At 38.5% G+C, this 26,387-nt stretch overlaps 1 protein-coding gene across 20 annotated transcripts in view; it reads right to left on the reverse strand.

Annotated features, from left to right (window-relative positions):
- HERC1 (HECT and RLD domain containing E3 ubiquitin protein ligase family member 1) overlaps positions 1-26,387 on the reverse strand; it is a 247,610-nt gene that overhangs the window by 74,854 nt on the left and 146,369 nt on the right. For 12 of the 20 annotated variants that reach the window (XR_010137477.1, XR_008514122.2, XM_054532755.2 and 9 more), the window contains 11 exons: positions 25,864-25,974; positions 22,665-22,841; positions 16,871-17,110; positions 16,413-16,496; positions 14,159-14,679; positions 10,659-11,434; positions 8,802-9,000; positions 5,851-6,011; positions 2,676-2,792; positions 2,233-2,464; positions 762-886 (listed from right to left, as the gene is read on the reverse strand). Coding sequence is in view for 18 of the 20 variants with exons in the window: in XM_054532755.2 (XP_054388730.1) it covers positions 762-886; positions 2,233-2,464; positions 2,676-2,792; positions 5,851-6,011; positions 8,802-9,000; positions 10,659-11,434; positions 14,159-14,679; positions 16,413-16,496; positions 16,871-17,110; positions 22,665-22,841; positions 25,864-25,974 (2,743 nt within the window). In the remaining 2 variants the exon portion in view is untranslated. The remainder of the gene's footprint in view (positions 1-761; positions 887-2,232; positions 2,465-2,675; positions 2,793-5,850; positions 6,012-8,801; positions 9,001-10,658; positions 11,435-14,158; positions 14,680-16,412; positions 16,497-16,870; positions 17,111-22,664; positions 22,842-25,863; positions 25,975-26,387) is intronic. The other 8 variants (XM_063716684.1, XM_063716683.1, XM_063716680.1 and 5 more) reach the window with 3 other exon arrangements.

The following is a 26,387-nucleotide window of genomic DNA, read 5'->3' on the forward strand; positions in this document are numbered from 1 at the left end:
TAGGCATGAGCCACTGCTATAATGTTAATCATATAGAAAAAAACTTCAATAAATATTGGCTATTACTATTCTTTTAGGTTTTAAAAAAAATCAGTCACCTTAATTATATGAGAAATATACATGCTTTATTGTCTAGGACAGTCTCAAGTTCTCTCACTGTTCCCGTAAATTACTGAATCATTACTCATGTTCTAGTATTTCAGTGATCAAATTCTGTTTTGACAAATCACATATTCAAGTTTTTGGTTTGGAAAATATATTCCCTATAATTTATATTTTACATGCCCAGAACATAATCCTAGAATTTACTAATGTAATGAGGGAATCTGGTCCTTATCTAGCAGTGAAGCCCTAACATCCACAGAGTAGTATATCAGAAAAGCCAGGGCCTACTTTTTTGGCACAGTGCCCTTTCCAGCTCCTTCTTACCACTGATGCTAAACATTACACATGTATCATCACTTCTTAAATTATAATTGACTGAGAGCAGAAGGAAGAGCATTTATATAATTTCTCAAAATCTGTAAGTGGCCAGTATAGACTTCTGCACCCGGGGAAACTTAAAAATAAGCCTATGAATGTATGCTATGATTTAAATAAAATTATGTAAATGCATAGCAAATGATATCCAAATAGCTGTTCTGTTAATGTGGAGGGACTCAGCACTTAGTATCATTAGTTTGCATCTTCTTTAATGTGCCTTTATATTGCTTTCAAAATAAGATCTTTCACAAAGAAAAGGATACGAAACATACAATTACCTGCTCTTGCTAGCAATGTGCGAGCAGCTAAGTCAAACTTGTGTCTTCTTGTTACCGCTGAACGACCTCTAGCTGATGGTCCACTTCCAGAAGCTGCATTCTCTGTATGATCTAAATTATCAGGGCTACAAGTGCAAGTGAGAAAGCAACACAAATTTTTTAAAACCATTATGGAAAGAAAGCATAGGTGTAAGCTTACTTGTAGTATTACTTTATTCTCACTGAGAATAAAATATGTTTATGATAAAATTTGAAACACATCTTTAACCCTTGAACAGTTCAATTATGCATATAACATTTCCTGTGACCTGAGCAATAACTTTATCTGATGTTGAATTCTTCCAACAACAAAATGATGTTTAATGAAGCTCAAATTTAAATGAGATCAAATATGACCTTAACTAAATCCTAAAAGATTAAATACTTAAAATTTGAAATGATTGAGAATTCTTGCCTACGAAAAACAGGTATTTTTAAATACGTTATGAAAATATTCACTGAGCTTGTTGGAAAAATCTTGCATGCCATCTAGGACACAAGCCTTGGTTACTATATGGCTCTATAGTTAAAGTGAAAAATAAAGATTTAAAGTCATAAGAAGTGATGAAGGAAAAAAGATTTTAGGGAGAATTTGTAAGATATTCTATTACATCTCATTTTAGGATAGGCATTATCACAGAAATCTTTTTACACTTTTTAAAGGGGCATCTTCTACTAGATATTAAAAACTATAGAAGAGATGAAAATATAAATATTACACAGAGAAGACTTAAAAGTTCAATTCTAGGCCAGGCACAGTGGCTCATGCCTGTAATCCCAGCACTTTGGGAGGCCGAGGCGGGTGGATCACGAGGTCTGGAGTTCGAGACCATGCTGGTCAACATGGTGAAACCCTGTCTCTACTAAAAATACAAAAAATGAGCCGGGCATGGTGGCACGTGCCTATAGTCCCAGCTACTTGGGAGGCTGAGGCAGGGAATTGCTTGAACCGGGGAGGCGGATGTTGCTGCAGTGAGCCGATATTGCGCCACTGCACTCTAACCTGGCAACAGAGCGAGACTCCGTCTCAGGAAAAAAAAAAAAAAAAAAAAAAAGTTCAATTCTATCAAATACATTAAATCAATGTCCAATATTAAAATGAATACTCGACTTTATATCACTGGTATGAGATAAAATTATTTTATTAGCATGTTTACTTCAAAACAAACTTGACTTGTTTCCTTTTTCTGTATAATTTTACACAAAAATTATGAAATTCCTTCTGGCATGAAAACACCTATTCAAATCAAAATTTGTCATGTCACTTTTACCCTTCACAGAAATATAAACTTGTAACTAAAATGCCCATCTTTTCATATAACTATATTTATCAACTTTACATACAATTAGAAGCATTTATGAAGGGTATATAATAAATGGGGCTTTGAAATTTATAACACATGGAACAAAAGTACAGAAACTGGAATTTCACCTTTCACTAAAACCTTCCTCCATTTCAGCAGCATCAGCTGATGGTATGTCTCCAGGCGACTGCAAATAACAAGGATCATTTGACTTCCCGCCACTGCCTAGAACGGCTGCTCCATGCCTGGAGTCTGCTGTGCTGCCGGACTGGGGCTCCTCTTCATCCTCATGCCCAGGGTGCTCTATCATCCACATGGCAAGGACAGTGATATTCTGGGCATCAGCCTCTCCCCTAGCACCTATACAGGGGAAAAACAGTCTGATGCTGACTATGGGCAAAGAATTAGGTCTTTATGTTATCAGTTTAAGAGTGTTTGCTATGATGCTCTTATAACAAAATATAGTGTTAAAAATCTTACCAAGTTTCATAGCCTCTTAAAAATTATGTTGTCTTTAATAAGCTAGGACTTCTCATATCTGTATACACTGATATATAAAAACTTATCCTACCTGTAGCTTCCATGGCTTTGGCAATCTGCCGAAGAGAGAACCCCATTTCCAGCAAGGGAACTGCAATTGCTGGAGGAGGAGGAGAAGTTGAAAGTCTACTGCTTGGGTCTGACAAGGCTGAGACAAAAGGAAGAGAAATAAGAACCTAAATATCACTAGATACCGTGAGCAAAAATTGTCTTCATAGTCCTCAATTTCCTAGTATTGCCCAAGTTTAATGAAATTTTCCTCTACTCAGAATATGTGGCTAGGCACTGTGGCTCACACCTGTAATCCCAGTTTTACTAACATCCATTTATGTTATACTTAGTAAAGATCTGTGTAGAGGTACTGCAAGAATATGTAAATAACCCACTCCTCATCCAAGTTCCATATTTGTAAATCTGTGTACTCAATAAAATTTATTTGTAATCTCAAAATCAATACTCATGTACTTTTGTAGTCATTTGTGACATATGCAGAGGGACTAAAAAGTTTAGTCCCTCAACACGTGTTCACAGCTGAGGTCCAACAAGGTGATGCTCTGCCTTCATGTTTCAGCTCTCATGTGAAAAACAAGTGTCCTTTTCATAGTCTATTTAGTGCTACATTCTTTGCATTTTTGTGCTTTTGGTCAGTGATTTCCCTGATTAAAATGGCCCCAACCATAGTGCTAAAGTGCTGTCTAGTGTTTCTAAGCACAAGGAAGCTGTAATGTGCCTTATGAAGAAAATACATATGTTAGATAAGCTTCATTCATGATGAGCTATAGTGTTGGTGGCCATAAGCTCAATGTTAGTGAATAAACAGTATATATGAAACGTGGTATCTTTAAACAGAAAGATGCATAAAACAAGATTATACAGTATACTGATCAGATGGTGGAAATGTAACTAGAAGTTCACAGGAACTTAACTCTGTATTTCTCCTAGAAGCAATGGTTCAGTATTTGCTAATTCAGTGTTCATAATGACCTTTTAGAACATAACTATTGCTAATAATGAGAATCAACTATTATTCCATGTATTCAGTAAGTTAGAGGAAAGACTGAGCATGTGAAATAGACATGGAAGATGAGATTAAAAAAAAACAAATCAAATGTCTACCGATGAAACTATAGTGTCTGAATAGAAAAATACACTGGACATTAACAGAACATTAGACAACGCAGAAGAAAAGATGAATGAATTAGAAGATATAGCTATAAAAACTATCCAAAACAAATAATAATTTATTATGGAGCTTATAACATGTGTAAAAGTGAAATGTATGATAACAAAAGTATAAATGATGAGAAAGGAAAATAAAATCATCCTGTTGTAAAATTATTACTTTAACTACATATGAAGTGGTACAATATCACCTTAAGGTAGACTCTGATAATTAAAGACGTATACTATAAACCAGAAGGTAATCTCTAAAAATATAAAACGAAGTACAGTTGACCCTTGAACAACATGGGTTTGTACTGCTCGGGTCCACTTATATGTGGATTTTCTTCTGCCTCTGCCACTCCTGGGAGAGCAAGACTAGTCCCTCCTTTTCCTAGCCTACTCAATGGGAATATGAGTATAATGAAGACTTTTATGATGATTCACTTCCACTTAATGAATAGTAAATATATTTTCTCATCTTTATGGAGTCAAAAGTTATATATAGATTTTCAACTGTTCAGGGGGTTGCTGCTGCAACCCCTGCAATGTTCAAGGGTCAACTGTAGAGCTAATAAGCCAACAAAGGAGGTAAAATGGAATAATAAAACTTATTTAATTCAAAGAAAGTTAATTAATTCAAAAGAGAACAAAAAACAGGTGGAACAAAATAGAAAGAAGGTGGATTTAAAACCAACCATATCAATGATCACATTAAATGTAAAAGGCATACACACCCCAATTAAAAGGTAGAGAACATCAGACTGGATTTAAAAAAGCAAGATTCCCTTGAGGTCAGGAGTTTTGAGACCAGCCCAGGTGGTACGACCCTGTCTCTACAAAAAAATACAGAAATTAGCTGGGTGTGGTGGCATGCGCCTGTAGTCCCAGCTACTTGGGAAGCTGAGGTGGGAGAACTGCTTGAGCCCAAGAGGTTGAGGCTACAGTGACCCAAGGTCACTCCAGCCCGGGTGACAGAGCAAGAGGCTGTCTCTAAAAACAAACAAAAAAAAGCAAGACCTAACTACTACATGCTGCCTTTACCCATTTTAAATATAGAAACACAAATGGATGAAAAGTAAAATGATGAGTAAAGATAAACCATCCTAACAATTTTTTAAAAGCAGGAGTGGCTATAACATCAGAGAAAGCAGATTTCAGGGCAAAAAAATATCGCCAAGGATAAAGGCATTTCATAATAATAAAAGGTCTATTCATTAAAAGAATGTAAGAATCCTAAATGTTTATGAACCTAAAGACACAGCTTTAAAATATATGAAACAAAAACTGAAAACTGAAAAGAGGAAATAGAAAAATCCACTATTATCATCACAGATTTCAACAACACTCTCAATAATAGACAGAACAAGCAGACAAAAAAACCAGAAAGGATAAAGAAGACTTGGACAACACTATCAACCAATTTGAGCCTGCTAAACAATTTATAGAACACTCAACAACAGCACAATACACATATTTTCCAAGTACACTTGGAATATTTACCACAACAGATGATATTCTAGGCTATAAGACAAGTCTCAATAAATTTAAAGTGATTCAAATTATACAAGATATGTTCTCTGACAATAATAAAATTAGAAAGCAGTAACAAAACGATATCTAGAAAATCCCCCAAATATTTGAAAACTAAATAACATACTTCCAAATAGTCCAGAGGGCAAAGAAGACATCAAAGGCAAATTAGAAAGTACTTTAAATGAAAATGAAAACACAGCATTTCAAAATGTGTGGGTTGCAGCTAAAGCAGTACTTAGAGGGAAACTTACAACACTAAAAATGGCTATATTGGGAAAAATGAAGAGCTGATATGACTAATGTACAGCACATTATTTCTCTCCAAAATGGCCATAATTCAATCCACAGCTTCAACATGAAGATCATAGCTCAGTTTAATGGGGCAGTTCCCCTTCATTAAAATCACTGTTTTACCTTCTGTGAAGACAAAACACAATGCCTACGTAATAAAGGCCCACACATCTGGAATGCCAACTTTTGGATATCATAGTGCATATCAGCACACGCACCTGTGCGGTTAGCTGGCCTTGCTGACTGGGAATCAGGAGAAGTTAAACTTTGCCTCCTTCCTACTTCATCTGAAGGAGAGGTTGGTAACGACGATATTGGAGGAGTCTGTGCCCGACGTGTGGGAAGTACAGTGGTAGTTGGGTAACTAGAGAACATTTGCCTTTAAGAAAATAACAGTGGTTAGCATAAAAATCCAATTTACGAAATAATACATACATCACAATCTTCTTATAGAAGAATATGCAACCTGGAAGACTAAACAGGTTAGCTATAGTTTAATGGAGTGTGGGGAGAAAGACTCCTTAGTTTTAAAAATGATTATCTCATGCAGCACTTTCAGTACAAATGTAATAAAACCTTATGATTCTTTCAGCAAAATGCCAGCAACATAGCAGGTGGGGGGAATACAGCCATTAGCAAAATAGATGAAAAATGCCTGCCTTCACAGAGCTTTCCTTCAACTACAATACCAAGATAAGAGGGGTAATTTGGTATGTATAGTTACAGTGCAAAGAAGGCTTTTAAAGATAGGTAACTTGCAGTTACTTTTAAATATTAATACAAACTCACTAGCTAGTCATAAAATTATTCACATGGATTGAAAGTAATGGTTTACAGGCAAGTTATGGAAAGAAAAGGTAACTGTCTAGTCACCTAGCACAACTGCAAAACAGTACATGAATGATATGCCAGCAGCACAGTCGGGGAAAGGTACGGGGAGGCAGCCCCTCCTCCGTTGAGAATGTGGAGCACAGTCAGGGAAAGGTATGGGGGGAGAGCCCCTCTTCAGTTGAGAAATGTGGACAGTAGTTAGAGAATAAAGTCCATGAAGATCCACACTGACTGCTCTTTAGATTTGTCCAAAAGAACTAGGAACCTTCTAAGTATCAAAAATGTACTGTCTACCAAGTCAGTAATACAATGGTATACACACAGGAAGCAATAGTTCTCTGGTTTTTCCTTTACTAAATGATGTTCGCCCAGTTAAGAGCCAAGTGCAACTCTAATGAAGTCCCAGCCAATAGCAGGGAAATGAAGTCAGAAGAAATGAGGAGTCAAAAGTCCTGGTGAATGCCTATGGGAGCAAGGGGGCATGATTTTACCACTGAATCCCATGCCCACACTAGTCAGAGCTGAAAAGGTTACGAGGAGTCACAGTGCTACCGATCTTGTGTGGACGCCTTGAATTCTGTAATTGCCAGAGGGATTAAAAACCATATTAGAATGTCCTATCAGGCAAGCATGGTGGCTCACACCTGTAATACCAGCATACTTTGGGAGGCTGAGGCCACAGGATCACTTGAGGCCAGGAGTTCAAGACAAGCCTGGGCAACAAAGCAAGATCCTGTCTCTACCAAAAAATTTCAAAAAATTAGCGAGGGGCCAGGTGCAGTGGCTCACACCTGTAATCTCAGCACTTTGGGAGGCTGAGGTGGGCAGATCCCCTGAGGTTGGGAGTTCGAGACCAGCCTGACCAACATGGCGAAACCCTGTCTCTACTAAAAATACAAAAAGTTAGCCGGGCGTGGTAGCACATGCCTGTAATCCCAACTACTCGGGAGGCTGAGGCAGGAGAATCGCTTTAACTCAGGAGGCTGAGGTTGCGGTGAGCCGAGATCGCGCCATTGCACTCCAGCCTGGGTAACAAGAGTGAAACTTTGTCTCAAAAAAAAAAAAAAAAAAAAATTAGCCAGGTGTGGTGGTACTGTAGTCCCAGCTACTCAGGAGACTGAGGCAGGAGGGTGGCTTGAACCTAGAAGACTTTGAGGCTGCAATGAACTATGACTGTGCCGCTGTAATCCGGTCTCAGTGACAGAGTGAGATGCTGTCTCTTAAAACAAAAAAAAGAGAGAGAGAAAAAAAAAAAACCTATTATTCCTCTATCTGCCTTATTCCTTGAACAGACACACCTCCTGAAACTGTTATTCCAGTGAGAGAGCTAACAAGTAGGAGATATGTGGGGTCTGAAAATGGTACTAGGATTGTACTCCTGCACAAGACCACAGCAGTAATTCTCAAAGTGTACACTGAAGCCACTGTATCAGAATCACTAGGGAAACTTAATTAAAATGTAAACTATGGGCCCCGCCAGACCTACTGAATCAGACTTGCTGAGGGATACAGCCCCAGAACTTTAAAAAGTTTCCCAGGTGGCTCTTGGGCACACCAAAAATTGAGAGTCACTACAATAGACACTCCCCTGTTCCACTGTTTAAGATGTCAGTCTACACAGTGAAAATGATAATGCCTTCTTAACTAAGGAAAGAGGAGAAAGAAGAAAAAGGGAGGCTAACCATTCTGCTTCCCTTATTTCACTTAAGTCATAGTTAAGAGAGCTCATAAAACAGTCTCTCCCTGAAGGTTCTTCTCTCAAAAGTTTTCATTTGTATATACATCTGGCAAATTAAAGCAAAAAGAAATTTAAGTAAGCATCACTTGGAATTTACAAACCTATTAAAATAGAGTTGGCTGAAGAAGCATCATAAGACATGCCTTTTCGTTTGAAAAGCAGACTTGCTTGAAATTTTAAGAATAAAAATACAGTTAAAGAAGTATGCTTAAAAGGAAAACAACCAGAGAAGAGAAAATTATTTTCATGGAGGTGAATATTCAAAATACAAGTATTTACTTTTTGAGGAAAAAAAATACTCAAAAACTTAGGGGAAAAAAAGATCATCATAAGAGAGAGAATGTTAGAGTACTTGCTGCTCAGCACCACAGTTGATTAGACCTGGGATCACCACCAATTGGCTGTGAGTTTTGGGTAAGTTATTAAAGTTCTGAGGGACATTTCCAACTTCAGTAAAATGAGCTTGACTATATGATCTCTTAGGTTCTTTCTAGCTCTAGAACACCAAGATTCAGTTAGGCATACTATTCATAAGAGGACAACTGTGCCTTCAGAAACACAGGCATCAGTATGGTGGACATTAAAGGTCAACTTCTCTACCTGAGAAGACTAAGAGGCATCACTCCTGGGGACTCAGATGCAGGCACTGTTTCTGTGTCAGTGACTGGAGTGGTGGCAGTTGTGGTGTCCTCCAGAGAGCTGCTCATAAAGGAGGTCGTGCTTGAGGCTGATGGGCTAGTAGTAACTGGTGTCTGTGCCTGCTGGGCAGGGTCACTTTCTTCAGCTTGTTGATCAATCTCTAGAAACCAAAAAAAAGGTTAAGAAAGTAGTAAGGATTTGTTTTTTTCAAAAATAACAGTGGGAATAAAAAACTTCTACCTTTTTAATTTAAAAGTTTCTAAATATATTTCACAAGCATCGATTTCTATGAAAGACTGACAGAAAAAAATATTCTTACATATATACATCTTTGTATTCACTATTGTACTTATTAATTCCAGACTCTACAGACAGTATTGTAATGAGCCCTTGTAATTACACATTTCTGTTTTTAGAGAAGAGGGTTCTCTTAAAAACAAAAAAAGTCTCACTTTTGGTTGTAAGATCTGATAAGAGGTTCTCTAAGGTATCCAATCATTAAAACTGTGTTTCCTTCACACTTTCATTTTGATGCCTATCTTTAATCTACAAATAGGCAAAGATAAAAGCATGTAAATACAAGAAGAGTAAAAACCGAGACAGAAACTTCACGATTTAAAAAGGACAATTTCATTAAAAAACCCACTTAGTTAACAAGTCTAAAAGTTTACAAAGTATTTATATATTTTTTTAATTGTTAAGGAAGCCTACAAATAAACATAACTAAAATATGAGTTGCTACAAAGACAAGTAATTCTATTAGGTTTGATAAAAAGCCACATTACTTCACAATCATCATGATCTTAACATTCCTACTTATATACACCATGTACCTCTCTCTCTCTCTCTATCTACTGTCTAAGCTAAGACAAGAAGAAAAGGAATAAGTACAAAGGAAAAGAAGAAAGAAGGGAAAGAAGGAAGAACAATATAAACTCCATGAAGGCAAGGGACTTTGTTTTGTTAACTGCTGCCTCTCCAGAACCTAAGAAAGTACCCAACACATAGTAGGTACTCAATAAACATTTACTGAACGAATCTCATTTTTATTTCTGCATTCATATTCTCTCCAAATGTGAGGATACAAGATAAAACAGGAGCTTTTTTTTTTTTACATGCAATATGCAGCCTATGAAAGTAGAGACTTTAAAATTGCCTTTAAAATGTCTCTGAGAAGATATCAGAATACTATGTATTTTGTTTTGTTTTTTTGAGACAGGGTCTCGCTCAGCTGCCCAGGCTTGAGTGCAGTGGCACAATCTCTGCTCACTGTAACCTCCGCCTCCCAGGTTCAAGAGATTCTACTGCCTTAGCTTCCTGAGTAGCTGGGATTAAAGGCACACGCCACTGTGCCCAGTTAATTTTTGTATATTTAGTAGAGACAGGGTTTCACCATGTTGGCCAGGCTGGTCTAGAACTCCTGGCCTCAAGTGATCTGCCCGCCTCGGCCTCCCAAAGTGCTGGGATTACAGGCATGAGCCACGGCGCTTGCCAGAATACTATGTATTTTGAGTCAGATCAATAAATACTTTTTTTGGTATGAGTTAAATTTTGTTTTACAAAATGTAGTAATAATTGCTGTGTTCTAACACTGGTATAGGTTTAAAACAGCAAAATTATAGACAGAAGATTACTAATATAAAAATAATAAAAAAGAACTGTTTTCCTTTCAAGAAAAAATGTGAAAATTGCTTTGACCAAAAAAAATTTTTTTTTTTACAAATCACTTACAGAATGTATCACTTCTGACAATTATGAACATAATCTCAACAGCACAAAAGCAAAAAAAAAAAAAAAAAAAAAAATCAGATAACATACCTTGCTTAATTTTGCCCCCAAACTGGTCTTCCAAAAGCCCATGAACCACTAATTTATAGATCATGGCTTGCGCTCGTTCCAGATCAGCTAATCCCAATGCTCTCTTTATGGGTGACCGCATGACTGCTCGCTTCACCATGTGTCGCATCAAGAACTGCAGGGCTGCTCGCATCTCCACGTCTTCATGAACAACTGGAGAACTTGCACAGTCTGAGTTGTGGCCGTTTTCAGCCAGAACTTTTGGTATTAGCAACAGCTCAGCATATTTACTACAGCCAAGAAGGGCACTAAGTGACTTCATAGCACCGAGGTAAAGATAGGACAGCTGGACTGCTCTGATTTCTGACTGGGCTACGTCATGGTTTTTGGACATGTGTTCATGATTTTTTCTTTTCCCTTCTGTTATTTGATGTTGGGACTCCACACTTGGCAGTGTTGGATCTAAAGAAAATGAAGCGATTTCATTTTCTGATTTGGAGCTTGTGGTACCCTGACTTTTGACGTCATCAGATGTTAGGCCTGTTCGCATATCTAAAGCAGATTCACTCTCAGGTTTCTGCTCAACATCCCCTTTCTCCTCGGATTCATGTCGGTGTTTCTTTTCATGTCGTTTGGTGCTCTGTTTCCCCATGTCTTCGTGAATGCCAGTGAGATATGTTAGGTCCAGCAGCACAGAAGCCGTCAGGCCTCGGAATCGCGCCACATCAAACGGCAATGGTTCACAGGGTTCCAGATTATACAATGGAGTATCACTAGGCGACCAAAAAGTTGGGAAGCTTTAATAAAGATCAGAATGACACAGGAAGAAGCAAGTGAGGGAAAGACAGGAGGAAGGTACAGAAAATAATGTAGACAAAATAAGGTGCATCATGTACACAATACAGAGAATAATTTACACAAACTAGAGAAATCATTACAAACACAGAGAAAAACGAGTCTATTATGAGAAAATGGGGAGATGTGATGCTAAATGCAGAAGCAATGAGATGTGCATGTGCTTTCAAATAAGAATATTCACTAATATATAATGTACGCCAGGAGTTAGCAAACTTTCTGTAAGGGGCCAGACAGGAAATATTTTAGACTCTGCAGGGCACACAGTCTCAGCTGCAACCACTCAACCCTGCCATCATAGTGCGAAAGCAGCCACTGATACAACTAAACAAATGGGTGTGGCTGTGTACCTTTACTTACAAAAACAGGAGGTTGGTCAGATGTCGTTTGATGTAAGCTATTCAGAAAATTTGTATAATAAATCTAGTTTACAAATGGTTATTTGTAACTTATTTCAGTGAGGACTTCATTTCATAAAAAAGTTTACTTTGTAGTCTCAAATAATGCCTCTATAGTTTAAGCCAAAATATAATTATATATTTCCTGATATTGGCAAGAACTTCCTGAAGTTTAAGAATGATATAATTATACAAAATGCAATAAAAAGCTTTTGCCAGTATAAAGTTTTGTTGTTCTAACCTAAATCTTGGTTCTATATTACCTTTCTAATTTTATTTTCCTCTAGGCTCATTTTTCTTGTTTTAATTTATTAATTCACTTATTTTGCTATACTGTATGCATCTTTTTTTTTTTTTTTTTGGAGACGGAGTCTTGTTCTGTCACCCAGGCTGCAGTGCAGTGGTGCGATCTCGGCTCACTGCAACCTCTGTCTACTGAGTTCAAGAGATTCTCCTGCCTTAGCTCCCTGAGTAGCTGGGATTACAGGCGCACGCCACTACAGCTGGCTAATTTTTTGTATTTTTAGTAGAAAGAAGGTTTTGCCATGGTGGCCGGGCTGGTCTCAAACTCCTGACCTCAGGTGATCCACCTGCCTCTGCCTCCCAAAGTGCCAGGATTACAAGTGTGAGCCACCAAGCCCAGCCTACTGCATGCATCTTAACCAGGCATCATAAATCCTTTCTGAAACAAGGCAAAGAATGAGAGGAAAGGTAGACACTTGCATGACATTCTGTGAAGTTGTCACTGGTTTCTTAGCTTGGTAGAATGGAGGGGAAGGCAGAGTCCATTAACCCCTGAAATTGTGTGTAAAGTTTATGTATATGTATTTTTTGGCTAAGATGATCCATAGCATTCACTAAATTCTGAAACAGTACCATTCCAAAACCACAAAGAATCACTGTTTTAGATATTGTTCCAGCCAGGCGTGGTGGCTCATGCCTGTAATCTCAGCACTTTGGGAGGCCAAGGCAGGTGGATCACTTGAGGTCAGGAGTTCAAGACCAACCTGGGTAACATGGTGAAACCCTGTCTCTACAAAAATACAAAAATTAGCCAGGCATGATGGTGGGTGCCTGTAATCCCAGCTACTCGGAAAACTGAGATGGGAGAATTGCTTGAACCCGGGAGGTAGAAGTTGCAGTGAGCCAAGATCATGCCATTGCCCTCCAGCCTGGGCGACAGAGCGAGACTCCGTCTCAAAAAAAAAATAATAAAATTTAAAAAGATATTGTTCTATGTCATACCAACATGTAACTTTACAGGAATCACATTGGGCTGCATAATGTACAGTTATATAATATCACCAATAAATCCATATTTTCAAATGATACAATTATGTAGAGTCATTAGATAAATGAGTCTCCTTATCAAGGAAGATACTTGACAGGATGAGTATCCCTTATCCAAAATGCATGGGATCAGAAGTGTTCTGGATTTCAGATTTTTTTCCCAAATTTTGGAATATTTACATTGTACTTACCAGTTGAGCATTCCAAATCCAAAAATCCCAAATCTGAAATGTTCCAAAGAGCAGCTCCTTTGAGTGAAAACCTGAAACTTTTTGAGCACCAACATGATGCTCAATGGAAATATTCATTGGAGCACTTTGGATTTTGGATTTTTGGATTTGGGATGCTCAACCTGCATTTCCTTGTAAACATGAAATTTGTACTTTGCACAAATCCTCTCTGAATGCAAACACACCTAAATGCTTTTAAATACCCAGTTTGTGTCAAATAAATGTAACTTTCACATCTAATCAAAATGTTTACATTGAGGGGATAGAAATATGTGGTTTTATAAAAAGGAGGAATACTTAAAATTACAGATAATGCAAAGTCTAATTTCAGTCCGTCAAACGTTTGTATCCAATATTCAGAGCCTTGCTACCACAAAATGCAATGAACAGATTAGCTGGCTGGCTTTTTACTATGCCAGTGTGTAACAGAAATGATCAAAATGCAAAAATCCAAATGAAAAATTGGAAGAATCCCAGTTAAACATATAAACTAATGAGCTTACCATTTTTTCCCCAAAACAAAACAAAAAGACTATGTATTTTTAAAACCCACTAGTATTTCAAAGAACATGGGTTTAGGAAATTCTCCTTTAAGAAATTACAGTACAAACACCTAGCTGCATGAGAAATATTTTTAAAAGTTAACTGGCAGCTCACCTAAAATACATAATTACTCACTGCCGACAGGCAATGGCCTATTTCACCATTAAATATTTGTTTGCTAAAAGTGTAACTCAACAGATCATACCTGATAGTAATTTCTGCTTCATCCCATTGGACCTTGGCAGACGTGCTGCCCTCTTTGACCACTCCCAGCAGCGTGGCATGGCGCCCAGTTTGCTTGTGAACACATCGACCTCCAACTCTAAGACCAGCATCAACTCCTCCTATCACAGCCAGCACGGGCCACACCTCTATACAAAGAGTCCTCAGCTGCGGCTCTGAGAGGTCAGCGAGGCCATGCCTAGTATGTTTACCTTTCTCCTCCTCTTTGCTCTCCTTCTCCTCTCTCATTTCATTTTCCTCTCGGCTCTGAACCGAGCGGCTTTTCTTTAGCTTCTGACCTGACTCTTTAATACATATCTTAATTTTGTGTAGCCTTTCCATCATTTTTTTGTTAATGCAGTAAGTCCAACGGTCCGTTCGATGAAGGATACGGATGAGCTGAATAGTGGCCTCAGCCAGCACTGCTGCTACTGGACTACAAATAGGGTCTCCTGGAAGTAAGTCTCGGGGTGTGCCACGCATCTGCATATCACAAATTTTCACCTATATAAAAGTAAAGAGGGTGGAAAACATGTGCTATTAGTAGTTCTTCTTGGTCACTATAAATTCTAACATGTAGAATCCCATGTTGAACTAGCATTTGGGTCTCTTCACACATGTGAATTATACCAACTGGCCCCCAAAGAGTAAGGAAATGTTACAGATACACTGAAGTTAGTAGTGGTATGGTCCACTGGAATAAGCTGCCCTGTTATTTACATTTCCTGTAACTCATGAATTCCAGAGATGTTAGGAAAATTTGAAAGACGAATATAGAGACCAAGCCGTATGTGACTGACTCAATTTAGTGTAAAATAAGCCTTAAGGACATACTCATTCTCATCCTGAAGACTCCAGAATGATGAGTCCTGGACATTTTACATTGCTCAAGGGGTGCAAAAGTAGAATCATAAATCTAGACATTTGGAATAGTCACAATCTGGATACACATTGCAAATAAGACACAGAAGTAAAAAGAGGAGCAAAACTTGGGTTCAAATCATAACTTTGTATAATTTTTGGAAATTATTTAATCATTCTAAGTCTTAGCTTTTCATTTAAAACCTGACACTAATAATAGCATCTGTCTCCTACAGTTATTTTAAAGATTAAATGAGATTATGCACATAAAGTGCTTATTAGTACATTGCCAGTCACGCTGTAAATGTTAAAAAAAAGTTAACTGCTATAAGTATTGTGTTTCTCAGAGGTTCTAAAATTTATCAAAAATGCCTTCTAGATAGAATAAATTGATTGATACATAGTCTAAGTCTGAATGAATTTCTTCAAGGTTCACAGATGGCAGAAAGCACTAGGCCATCATTCGAACCAGAAGATGACAGAAACTACTTTGGGATGCAAACCTACATAGGGCAAAGGATGATATCAGGCACTGGACTGCATCTTTACTTCATCTCCAGTTCAGTTTTGGTTGCCTGGCTGTCCAAGAAACAGTTCTCAGCTAGCCTTAAATTATAATTCCTTGACATTAAAAATATGTATTTTTAAAAACATAGAATAAAAGGTAATTTTCTTTGTTAGAATTTATCAGGTCCAGCAATTTCATTATGGAAATATTATACATGATATAACTTGAAAGCTTTCTACTACATAATGGCTAGAAATTCTTGAGACTTGACTTAAGCTGTACTATGCATCCGCCAAGTGAAAGGATGGAGTAGGGAAAAAAATCTACCCACCAGGACAGGGAGATCACAAAGGTTTTCTCTGCCTGGGTTTTAGATGAGGTGAAAGAGAAACTTTACAACGGAGGGTATCCTATTAATACTGTTGTCATGAAGTTCAAATTCACACCATCTACAACACCTGAAAATTCCCCTAGCTGAATGAAAGGTAGTTTCCTCATCATGACTAGAACTTCTATTATTCAGCTGATAACATCTTATTATATTTAAAATTATTTCTAGATTTCTCTCTCATACCTATAATTGCCAGTGAATTAGATTATCCCTAAACTAGTTCTTGTAGTTCTTGTGACTTCACATATGTTTGAAAGTTGACTCACTGTATTCAAATTGCCAGAACATGAAATAGTGCCTTAATATTAATATATCGTAAAATCAATTTCTGAAAGCAACCTTCTTCTAGAAGAATGGATTACCTAACTCAAGTACTTTTAATGGCAGAAGAAATAGCTTATTATATTTATAAACTCTATCTGATGCTAAACAATAAAATAACAAATATTCTTAAATAAAGGTTTGAGACTTCATTACCTTTTCCCCTGGATTGCTACTATAGAACATCACACATGGGTACAACTCTGCTGCATCCACATCTTCAAAAGCTAATTTGGGTTCCTACAGTGTGGCAGCAGTGAGGAAAAGAAAAAGGAAATAGAAATTTAATTCACAATATTTAACCACATTAGAATTGAAAGCTTTTATGAGACAGAACCAAAGTTACTAGATCAAATTCTCAATTAACCTTGCTAACCAAGAAAATTCTACATATAATAAGTGATCATAACGTGTTCATCTGTTTCAAAAATCTTATTGGGGTTTTACTATCTTCCTGTTTGTTGTTAATAAATGTTTTAAGAACCAGAAAGTATTAGAGAGAAAGGAGAGACGAGCAGATAATCTATAAACTGAATACGTGGCACTTGAATAACCGAGTTGACTATAAATAGAAACAAAAAAAAAATGTAATGCTTGTGAATGGGTGTCGGTACCTCTCCATTTTTCCCAAAAGAAATGGTCCTGGCTTCCATGTCTAACACACAGGTAATGAAATCTCCTTGAGTAAAGCTGGACAATGTGAGAGTCTGTTCTCCATTGTGATAGAGGTTACCACTGTAGGCCCTATAGAGCCACATATCCGAGGTAGTGCGGTGATTAAAGTCATGTACTGGCCAGCGAGAAACTCCAACACACGTGCCTTCATTCCCTCTGTTTTCCTTCACAATATAAAACTAAAGAAAAGTGGGATATTCATTAATACTCAAAAAATCTATTTATATACTATTAACTGCATTAACCAATACTGAAAATATGTTTAAAAATAATACTAACGCATTTATGGGAACATGTTCTTTTCAGCATAAATAAAAATAACATGAAAATAATAGCATCAATTTAGAAAGATTTTAAAACAAACTTACTCTTTATCTTGCAGAACATTTAGAATACCTTTGAATATCTATAGTATTTAAAATAAGCAATTCTAACTTACAACTTAATAATGAAGCTGAAGAAGTATGTTTAGTCCAGAAATTAATGAAAACTTTAATTCTTTACATATAGATTTTAACTACTCTCTTGCATATACCTCTGTTTAGAAAGAGTTAATATATTAAGCCTGAGACTAGGTGTATTGTTTTGTTTTGTTTTGTTTTTAATTTTCTAAAGAGATGGGGTCTCACTCTGTTTCCCAGGCTGGAGTACAATAGCATGATCATGGCTCACTGAAGCTTCAAATTCCTGGGCTCAAGCAATTCTCCTGCCTCAGTCTCCTGAGTAACTAGGACTACAGGTGTACACCATCATGCCTGGCTAGTTATTTCTTGTAGAGATGAGGTCTTGTTATGTTACACAGTCTGGTCTTGAACTCCTGGCCTCAAGCAATCCTCCCACCTCGGCCTCCCAAAGTGTTGGGACTATTACTATTTTCAAAAAGGCATGCTTGCAACACTGGCCTTTGGCTAGGATCTGGGAATTTGACTGGTGAAGTTTCTTACGCTGATTAAAAAAAAAAAAAAAAAAAAAAACTTCCCCTAAGTGATAAAGGTGGCTCACTGACCTAGAACATTTAAACACACAATGTGGTTTATGCTGAATACCTGCTGCTCTCCTTCTGGGAGTATGAAATGTTGGTACATGTCAGGTTGAAGGTGTCTACGTGACCAGCCCCCAGTAAAAACCTTGGGTTCTGAATCTCTAATGGGGTTCTCTAGAAACATCACATACGTGTTATTTTTCTTCCTGGGGAAAGCTTGTGCACTTGTGCTCATGGCAGGGAGAGAACAGAAGGAAGCCTGTACATGGATTCTTCTATACCTCACCTGTGTCCTTCCCTTATTATCTGGGTGTATATCCTTACTGCATCATTATAATAAGTCTCCGTCATGAGTGTATCAACATGTGGAGTCTGACAAGTCCTTCTAGTGAATCTCTGAATGTGAGGGTGGTCTTGGGGACTCACGACTTAGCAGTGGCAGCAATGAGATTCACTAGAACAACCTTGATGCATTAGAATATAGTTAAATATTGCTGGGAAAAAAGAGACGAAAGGAAAAGATAAAACTCTGGTACCTAGGTGGCTATGGAGTTACACATAGTATGAAACAGAAGGTGAGCTGCTATCTGTTGTGAGGGGCAAAAGTTACCTATCAATTTTTAAGATAAATCCAACCACAAGAGAGTTGGTTTGCTACCCCGGATGCTCTTGGCCTTGCTAGCTAAAGTTAGGAAAAAAGAGCAGTTCAGGTAAAAACTGTGCTGTTCTTTCTTCCAGGAACAACTTCTTTCCCGAAGAGAAAGGGCCCAAACATTCCCACAAGTGGGCTTTAGATGAGCCAGAGTAGAAAAATTAGCTTGTAGTTGCTCTCTCCTCCAGTGGGAGGGGAAAGGGTTCAAAAACCCCTGACAGCTTTGAGTGTAGGTGCAGTGGCTCACAACTGTAATCTTAGCACTTTGGGAGGCTAAGGAGGGAGGACTGCTTGAGGTCAGGAGTTTGAGACTACCTTGGGCAAGAGAGCAAGAACCCCATCTCTACAAAATATACAAAAACAAACAAACAAACAAGAATAGAAAGGAACTACTCCAGCTATTTTCTTAAGCTGAGCTGCTGCTATTGCTACAGCAGGTTCTCCCCCTGCCACAATTTATCTCGTAAATGCTAAATTTATTGCTAGAGGTTTGAGTAAACTTAAGATGTGAGAAGGGAGGAAGAAAACTTTTAAAAACAGCTTTATTTTGTGGCGACTACATCTAGATGTATGATAAAAAAAATGATGCAAAGGCTGGGCATGATGGCTCATGCCTGTTATTTCAGCATTTTGGGAGGCAGAAGCAGGCAGATCACTTGAGGTCAGGAGTTCAAGTTCAGCCTGGCCAACATGGTGAAACCTTATCTCTACTAAAAACACAAAAATTAGCCAGGCATGGTGATGCGTGCCTCCAGTCCCACCTATTCGGGAGGCTGAGGCAGGAGAATCCCTTGAAACTGGGAGGCGGAGGTTGCAGGGAGCCAAGCTTGTGCCGCTGCACTCCAGCCTGGGCAACAGAGCTAGACTCTGTCTCAAAAAAAAAAAAAGAAAAAAAAGAAAAAAAAATTAAGATGCAAAATGTTACAAGCTTGTAACTTCATAAATGCTAAAGTTTCATCCTGATCAGGGAAAGCTCCAAAAGAAAAACATACTAGTGGGACACAACTTACTTGCTTTTTGCCACCAGTGGGTGGACTGGAATTTAAACTCTATATTGGAAACAAAACAAGTGTCTATAACTGGTGGGTTTTTGCTATGATTTTTTCCTATTGGAGCCTCTGGGAAAACAGAGATAAAATAAAAGAGAGGCAAGCTCTAGATGGAGATATAGAGATATGCTTTTAGAGTTTTAAAAAACATTCAGTGGCCAATGAGTTCTTATAAAATCATATGTCTAACACTTACAGGCTGATGACTTTCTAGCCTAAGTACATATTTTTGAGTGGGTCAATTTGGACTCCAAGATTGACAAGCAAACAGAGCTTAGAAAAGCCTTGTTTTCAAGCCTGGACTTAAAACACTATCGTCAGGTCCTACACCATCTAGGGTTTGTTATTGTTTTTAAGAGATAGGGTCTCTTTCTGTTACCCAGGCTGGCATGCAGTAGTGTAAACAGAGCTCACTGTGGCTTCAAACTCCTGGGCTCAAGCAATCCTCCAGCCTCTGCCTTCCAAGTACTGGGACTATAGGCACATGCCCCCATAACTGGCTCCATCTAGATTTAACTGCTGCCCCAAAAACCTGCTGGCTTGGAATCCTGAACTCACACATTCTAATTGCCTGGACCTGACTATAAGCTAAAACCTGACACTGTGTGCTCTAGGTTATTTCAACCCAAAGTGAGCTATGCTCGGCTAAAAGCAGGCACAAGCTGAATGAACAAAACTCAAAATCTGGGACTGTTGTGGATTTGGAACACTCCCCCTCTGTGGGGCCACGAAGTCTGAAAAACATCTTGGATGCTGGCTGGACTCTCCAGGTCTCTTGCAGGTATCCACGAAAAGAGTGTGTTTTCTGGGAGCAATATACTTCCATTCACTCTTTAAGAGATTGTATTCTCAATATCCTCTAGGTGATGTCCCAACATGTTAAGCTTTCTAGAATAGTTGCAGTTTGCAACAAGGGACTGGTCATTTGACTCTACATCCCTCACCTTTCTCCTGATAAACACCACACACCAATAAGGCAGTTTACTAAATAAAACTGTTCTCAGGAAGAAACTGATCTTTTCCAGACTGCTCACTGGATAAATGATTAGGACGAAAGACGTAGAAGGTTTTATAAACCTATTTTGAAAAAAATAAACTGTAACTGAAATTTTGTCCTGGCCGATTCCTAACCTTTCTGGTTAAGTTGTATGCAAATGAATGTTTTTGTGTGAAAACTCTTCCTCTTGCATCTAACCCTTCTGGACAAAAGGTCTAGATAAAAATAACAAATGATTTTTAAAAATTAAAAAATTTAAAGTTGTAATTACTAAATGGGACACTCAATTTCATACAGAGAAAAAACAAAAACTCAAGACTTGGGAAAATATAGAGGAGTGGGGAGGGCATTAATGATCTGTTTTTCAGAACTGTTCCTAAAAGCTCTCTATCTTCTAGTGGGGAAAAAAAATCTATGTTGGGCCAGGCGCGGTGGCTCACACCTGTAATCCCAGCACTTTGGGAAGCCAAGGTGAGTGGATCACCTGAGGTCAGGAGTTCGAGATCAGTCTGGCCAACATGGCAAAACCCTGTCTCTATTAAAAATATAAAAAATTAGCCGGGCGTGGTGGCAGGCGCCTGTAGTCCTAGCTAAATGGGAGGCTGAGGCAAAAGAATCGCCTGAACCCGGGAGGCAGAGGTTGCAGTGAGCCAAGATCGCACCACTGCACTCCAGCCTGGGCGACAGAGCGAGACTCCGTCTCAACCAAAAACACAAAAGAAAACAAAACAATTTTGTCTTGAAAGCTGCTGTGAGCACTTTAAATTCAAACTGATTGCTGAGCTTCTCATCAAATTTGTCAAGTCTGTCAAAAGACCACAGTGGGTGGCTCCAACTCCTGCAGTTTCCACAAAACACCTTGAGATGTCATCCATACTCTTGAGGCGGGAATAATGATGTCACAGAAAACAAAATCCTTTAAAACTGACTGCTTTCAGACAGTCCCTCTGAAACCAAGACTCAACTTAATTATTCAGACTGAACTGGGAGCACAGAGTGGAAGGCCCCATGGGGGCAGGTCACATTGGTGTCATGTTAACCTGTGCTGCCTATTATATGTTCTGATTACAGGTGCTCTAATCATTATAAATTCTTTGTTTCCAAGGGCAACACATATGCCCTAAGGGATTATATTTCTTGTGTGTGTACCTTATCATAATACCTCAGTCCTGGACTGGCCAGAGTTGTCCGGTGCTAAATTGATGATGAATCTACATTTTAAAAGTTAAGACAAAAGATTAAGAATGAAGTCACATGGCTTTTTAAGATAGACCTGTTGGTTAATGAGATCTGTTGTAACTGGCTAAGTCTAGGACCCCTAAAAGGCATAACTGAAGTCAATATTACTGGCCAATCTTATCCCCCTGCATGGGGTCCTATTGATAGTTTTACTGTATATACACCATGCCCAAGAGATAAAGGAGTAGACTGTGCAAAAGAAGGAGTTAACACAACAGAGACTACTATCCTTAGAAATGCCTGCTTGCAATGTTGGCCCTTGGCTGGCATGGGGGAACTTGACTGGTAAACAGTCCCCTATACTGATAAAAATTTTACCCAACTGATATAGGCTGGCTTATTGTATCTAGATTGTACGAACAAAATATGGTTTACGCTAAATACTAGCTTTCCTTCTGGGAATCTAAAATTTTAGTACATGCCAGGCAGAGGGTACCAATATGAACAGTTCCCTATAAAAATTGTGGGCACTGAATCTCTAATGGGCTTTTCTAGACAAAAACATCACACGCTTTGCTTCATTTTCATTGCTAGAAGAAAATGTGTTCTGTGTGACTCCTTATGGGAGGGCTATAGCATGATTTTAAACATCCATTTTTAAAATTTTTGAGATAACTTTAGAATTATAAGGGTTACAAAAATAGCACAGAGTTCCTGGATATCCTTCACTTGGTTTCCATTTATATTATCTTACATAATAATAGAACATTTACATATCATTTTTTTTCAGTCTTTCTACACATTTATTATAAGAACCTGGAAAAAAAAGGACTAAAAGACAAAATGCTAAAAACTAATTAGATTTTCTACGTACCTTCCACTGATAGCACCCAGAAGTTACTCCTGTAGATGCCAATCCATATCCTTTCCCTCCACTGCCATGAGTTAAAATCTGTCCATTCTCCACTAGGCAACACTGAGCTTTCTCTGGGTCAAAGGATACTTCTTGGATAGGAAGATTCTCATCTTCTTCTTCCAACTCACCCTGCTTCTACCAGAAAAGAAGCTGGGTCAATATTTTGGAATAATCCACGTCTCAGGTAAGATATATTCTGAGGCTCCTTGGTTTTATCCCACAAATATTTATTATGTATCTACTATGAATCAGTTACTATGCAGGGCAACAGGAACACAATGATAAACAGAGCATGCTCCCTTCCCATAAAGAGCTTAGGTCATTAGTGGACAGAAGACAAATACATAATGCTAGTATTACAGTGGGAGAATAATCAAAATTACATAATAGGTATAGTAGAAACATAAAAGTGTGTCTAACCATGATTGAGAAGGACAAGGTAATGTTGAAAAGGAGGTGACTTCTAAGTTGAGTCCTGAATGATGAGAAGGCAGTAAGCAGCTGGTCAAAGGGGAGAGGCATTTTAAGGCAGTGTGTACAGCATGTGCCCAGGCAGAGACATGCAATAGAGTTCAGTGATTTAAAGACAAGCAGTATGTAATGACTGGAAGATGAAACTGGCAGAAAACAAGTCCAGAAAGAGAAGAAGAAATCAAATAATGGAAAACCTTCTGTGTCATATTGTTTGAATTTTACTCTACTGACATTAGGGAGACCTACACAGAATGATGTACATAGGAGATCTCTGATCACATCTGTATACCCATTTTACGAAGGGTATACAGGATGAAGACAGAGAGACTGACTAATCAGGATATCGCTGCAAGTTCAAGTAAGAAATAGTGAGGGGGCCGGGTGTGGTGGCTCACGCTTGTAATCCCAGCACTTTGAGAGGCCGAAGCGGGCAGATCACGAGGTCAGTAGTTTGAGATCAGCCTGGCCAGTATGGTGAAACCCCGTCTCTACTAAAAATACAAAAATTAGTCGGGTGTGGTGGCAGGTGCCTGTAATCCCAGCTACTCGGGAGGCTGAGACAGAAGAATCGCTTGAACCGGGGAGGCAGAGGCTGCAGTGAGCAGAGATCGCGCCACTGCACTCCAGCCTGGGTGACAGAGCGAGACTCTGTCTCAAAAAAAAAAAGAAGGAAAGAAATAGTGAGGGCCTGAATTCATTCATTCAATGTGCATTTATTAAGCATCTATTCTCTGCCCGGTATCCTATCAGGTCCTCCATATTCAGCAGGGTATTAGGTCTCTGCTCTCATAGAACTTATATTTTGGAAGAGAAAAAGAAAAAATAAGAAAATACAAGGATTAAGTGATATGTTGAAATTAAAGCAGGTGACATGACAAAGAGTGTGTGGCAACTACTCTAGATTGATTAGGGAAGAACTCTCTGAAGATGTGATAATTGAGACCTGAATGACAAGAAATTTCTAAAAAACATATCTAGAGGTAAGAGCCAGTTTAAAGCCCTAAGGAATGAGCAGGATTACTGTGTTAAAGAACTACAAGAAGAAGAAGGCAAGTTGCTTAGACTATAGTGAGCAAAGGGGAGAGGACAAGGAACTCTAGATTTTATCCCAAGAATGATGAGAAACCATTGGAGTATTTTAAGCAGGGGACCAACATGCTCTGATTTACAATTTTAAAAGATCATTCTGGACCCTGTGCAGAGAATGGACTTTAGGGCATAACAATGGAAGCAGAGAGAACAGTTAGGAGGTTACTGCATAGTTCAGGCCAGAGATGATAATGGCTTGGAACAGGGTGATGACAGAAAAGATAAGGAGGCAGGCAAATTCAAGTCACATTTTAAAGACGAGCCAACAGAATCTAGAGATTGTATGGATAGAGAAATGGGGGTGAGGCATCAAGATGACTCCTAGGTTTTTCACTTGAGTAACTCACTAGGAGGCTGGGAAAGCCTGGGGGAAGAAACAGAACGTGATTAAGGGCGCCATTTTTGACATACTGAGTATGAGATGCCTATTAGACATTTAAGTGATAAAACTAGTAGAAGATGGGGATATAAGTCTACAATTCAGGGGAAATGCCAGAACTTGAATTTAAAACTTGGGAATCAAGTCTTAAATGAGTCTGAATAAGGTTTCTTTGAGAAGAAATGTGGATTAATGAGTCTGAATAAGAAATGGGCATATGAGTCTGAATAAGGTTTCTTAAGAAGGAATGGGGATTAATCCAACACTTAGATTGAATAGAAGAAGAACCTATAAAGGAGAATGAGAACAGGCCATTCTATCAAAGTAGAAGGAGAACCAGGAAAAGTGTGGAATCACAAAAACCAAGATAGGAATTAAGGTAAATGAAGAGATGGATTCACAAGCTATAAGTCAATGGAGGCTAGTGACTACATGTATGGGGGCATTAGGATAATCTAGCATTCCCAGGAATTTGGGTTTGGGAAACTAGGTGAATGGTGGTGCTTTCAATCAGAAATGGGACAAAAAAAGCGGCGGGGGGAAGGGTTTGAGGGGGAGACACCCAGGCTAGCATTTAAGTTTGGAAGGAACTGCAGACTGATCTTTTAAAACCATAAATCAAAGCATGTTGGTCCCCTGCTTTGGGTATGGATGAGACTGCTGGAAAAGCTAAGGATCAAACTCTGTGGAAAACCAACATTTTGAGATGAAGGCAAGGTAAAAGTGGCACCAAAAAAGAGTTGCTTTCAAAGGGAATCAGGATTGGCAGAGAATATACGGAGATCCAGGAGAAAGTGTTTTGAAAATAACAAAAGGCTAGAGTTTCCAGAGGTAAAGTAAGTAGTGGGAAAAAAAGGATACACTATATTTAGCAACAAATGCTTATCTTTGTCATTTAATTTCGTACTTTGAAGAGATAATGAGAAGAAAGTGGCTGAAACATGCAGATTACTCTTCTAAGAAGCTTAGTAGTACAGGACGAGAGAGAAGACAGAGAAGGCTTCATGGATAAAAATGTGATTTAGGAGAGGGGAAATGAGTTAAGGGTGGTTATAAGCTGAGGGGAGGGAATCAGTAGAGAGGGAGACAGAATGCCAAGAGAGGAGATGGAACAAATGATAGAGCAAGGTGCTTCAGAGGAACAGGCATTCAGAGACAAGTGATAGAATATTCACTTATGCTGTTAAGAAATACCTTTTAGGAAAAACCAATTACCTGTAGTTTTATTTCTTGTTCTTTTTCCTTTATCTGAATAGCATGTTTGGCCTGAGCAATGGGTGTCTCCCACATACAATCAGAGAGAAGGGAAAATAAGCGCTCAACAATCTGTTTTATTGAAGAAAAAAGGATAAAATTTGTAAAAAAGTAACTAAGTATTTTTAGAAAAGCTGTATCATGTTAACTGTAATATTAACTCGCATGCGAAGTTTGATTATACCAGTGTTCAACAGCTACTTTTAGTGGTTATAAGTTAAATATCACTTTTTAGAAATATTAACCCATTAGAAGCCAGGCACGGTGGCTCACGCCTGTAATCCCAGCACTTTGGGAGGCTGAGGTGGGTGGATTGCCTGAGGTCGGGAGTTTGAGACCAGCCTGGCCAACATGGTGAAATTCCGTCTTTACTAAAAATACAAAAATTAGCCAGGCATGGTAGCATGTGCCTATAGTCCCAGCTACTTGGAGGCTGAGGCAGAGAATCACTTGAACCCAGGAGGCAGAGGCTGCAGTGAGCTGAG

The sequence above is a fragment of the Pongo abelii genome, chromosome 16 (assembly GCF_028885655.2).
Source record: "Pongo abelii isolate AG06213 chromosome 16, NHGRI_mPonAbe1-v2.0_pri, whole genome shotgun sequence".
NCBI classification, from domain to species: domain Eukaryota; kingdom Metazoa; phylum Chordata; class Mammalia; order Primates; family Hominidae; genus Pongo; species Pongo abelii.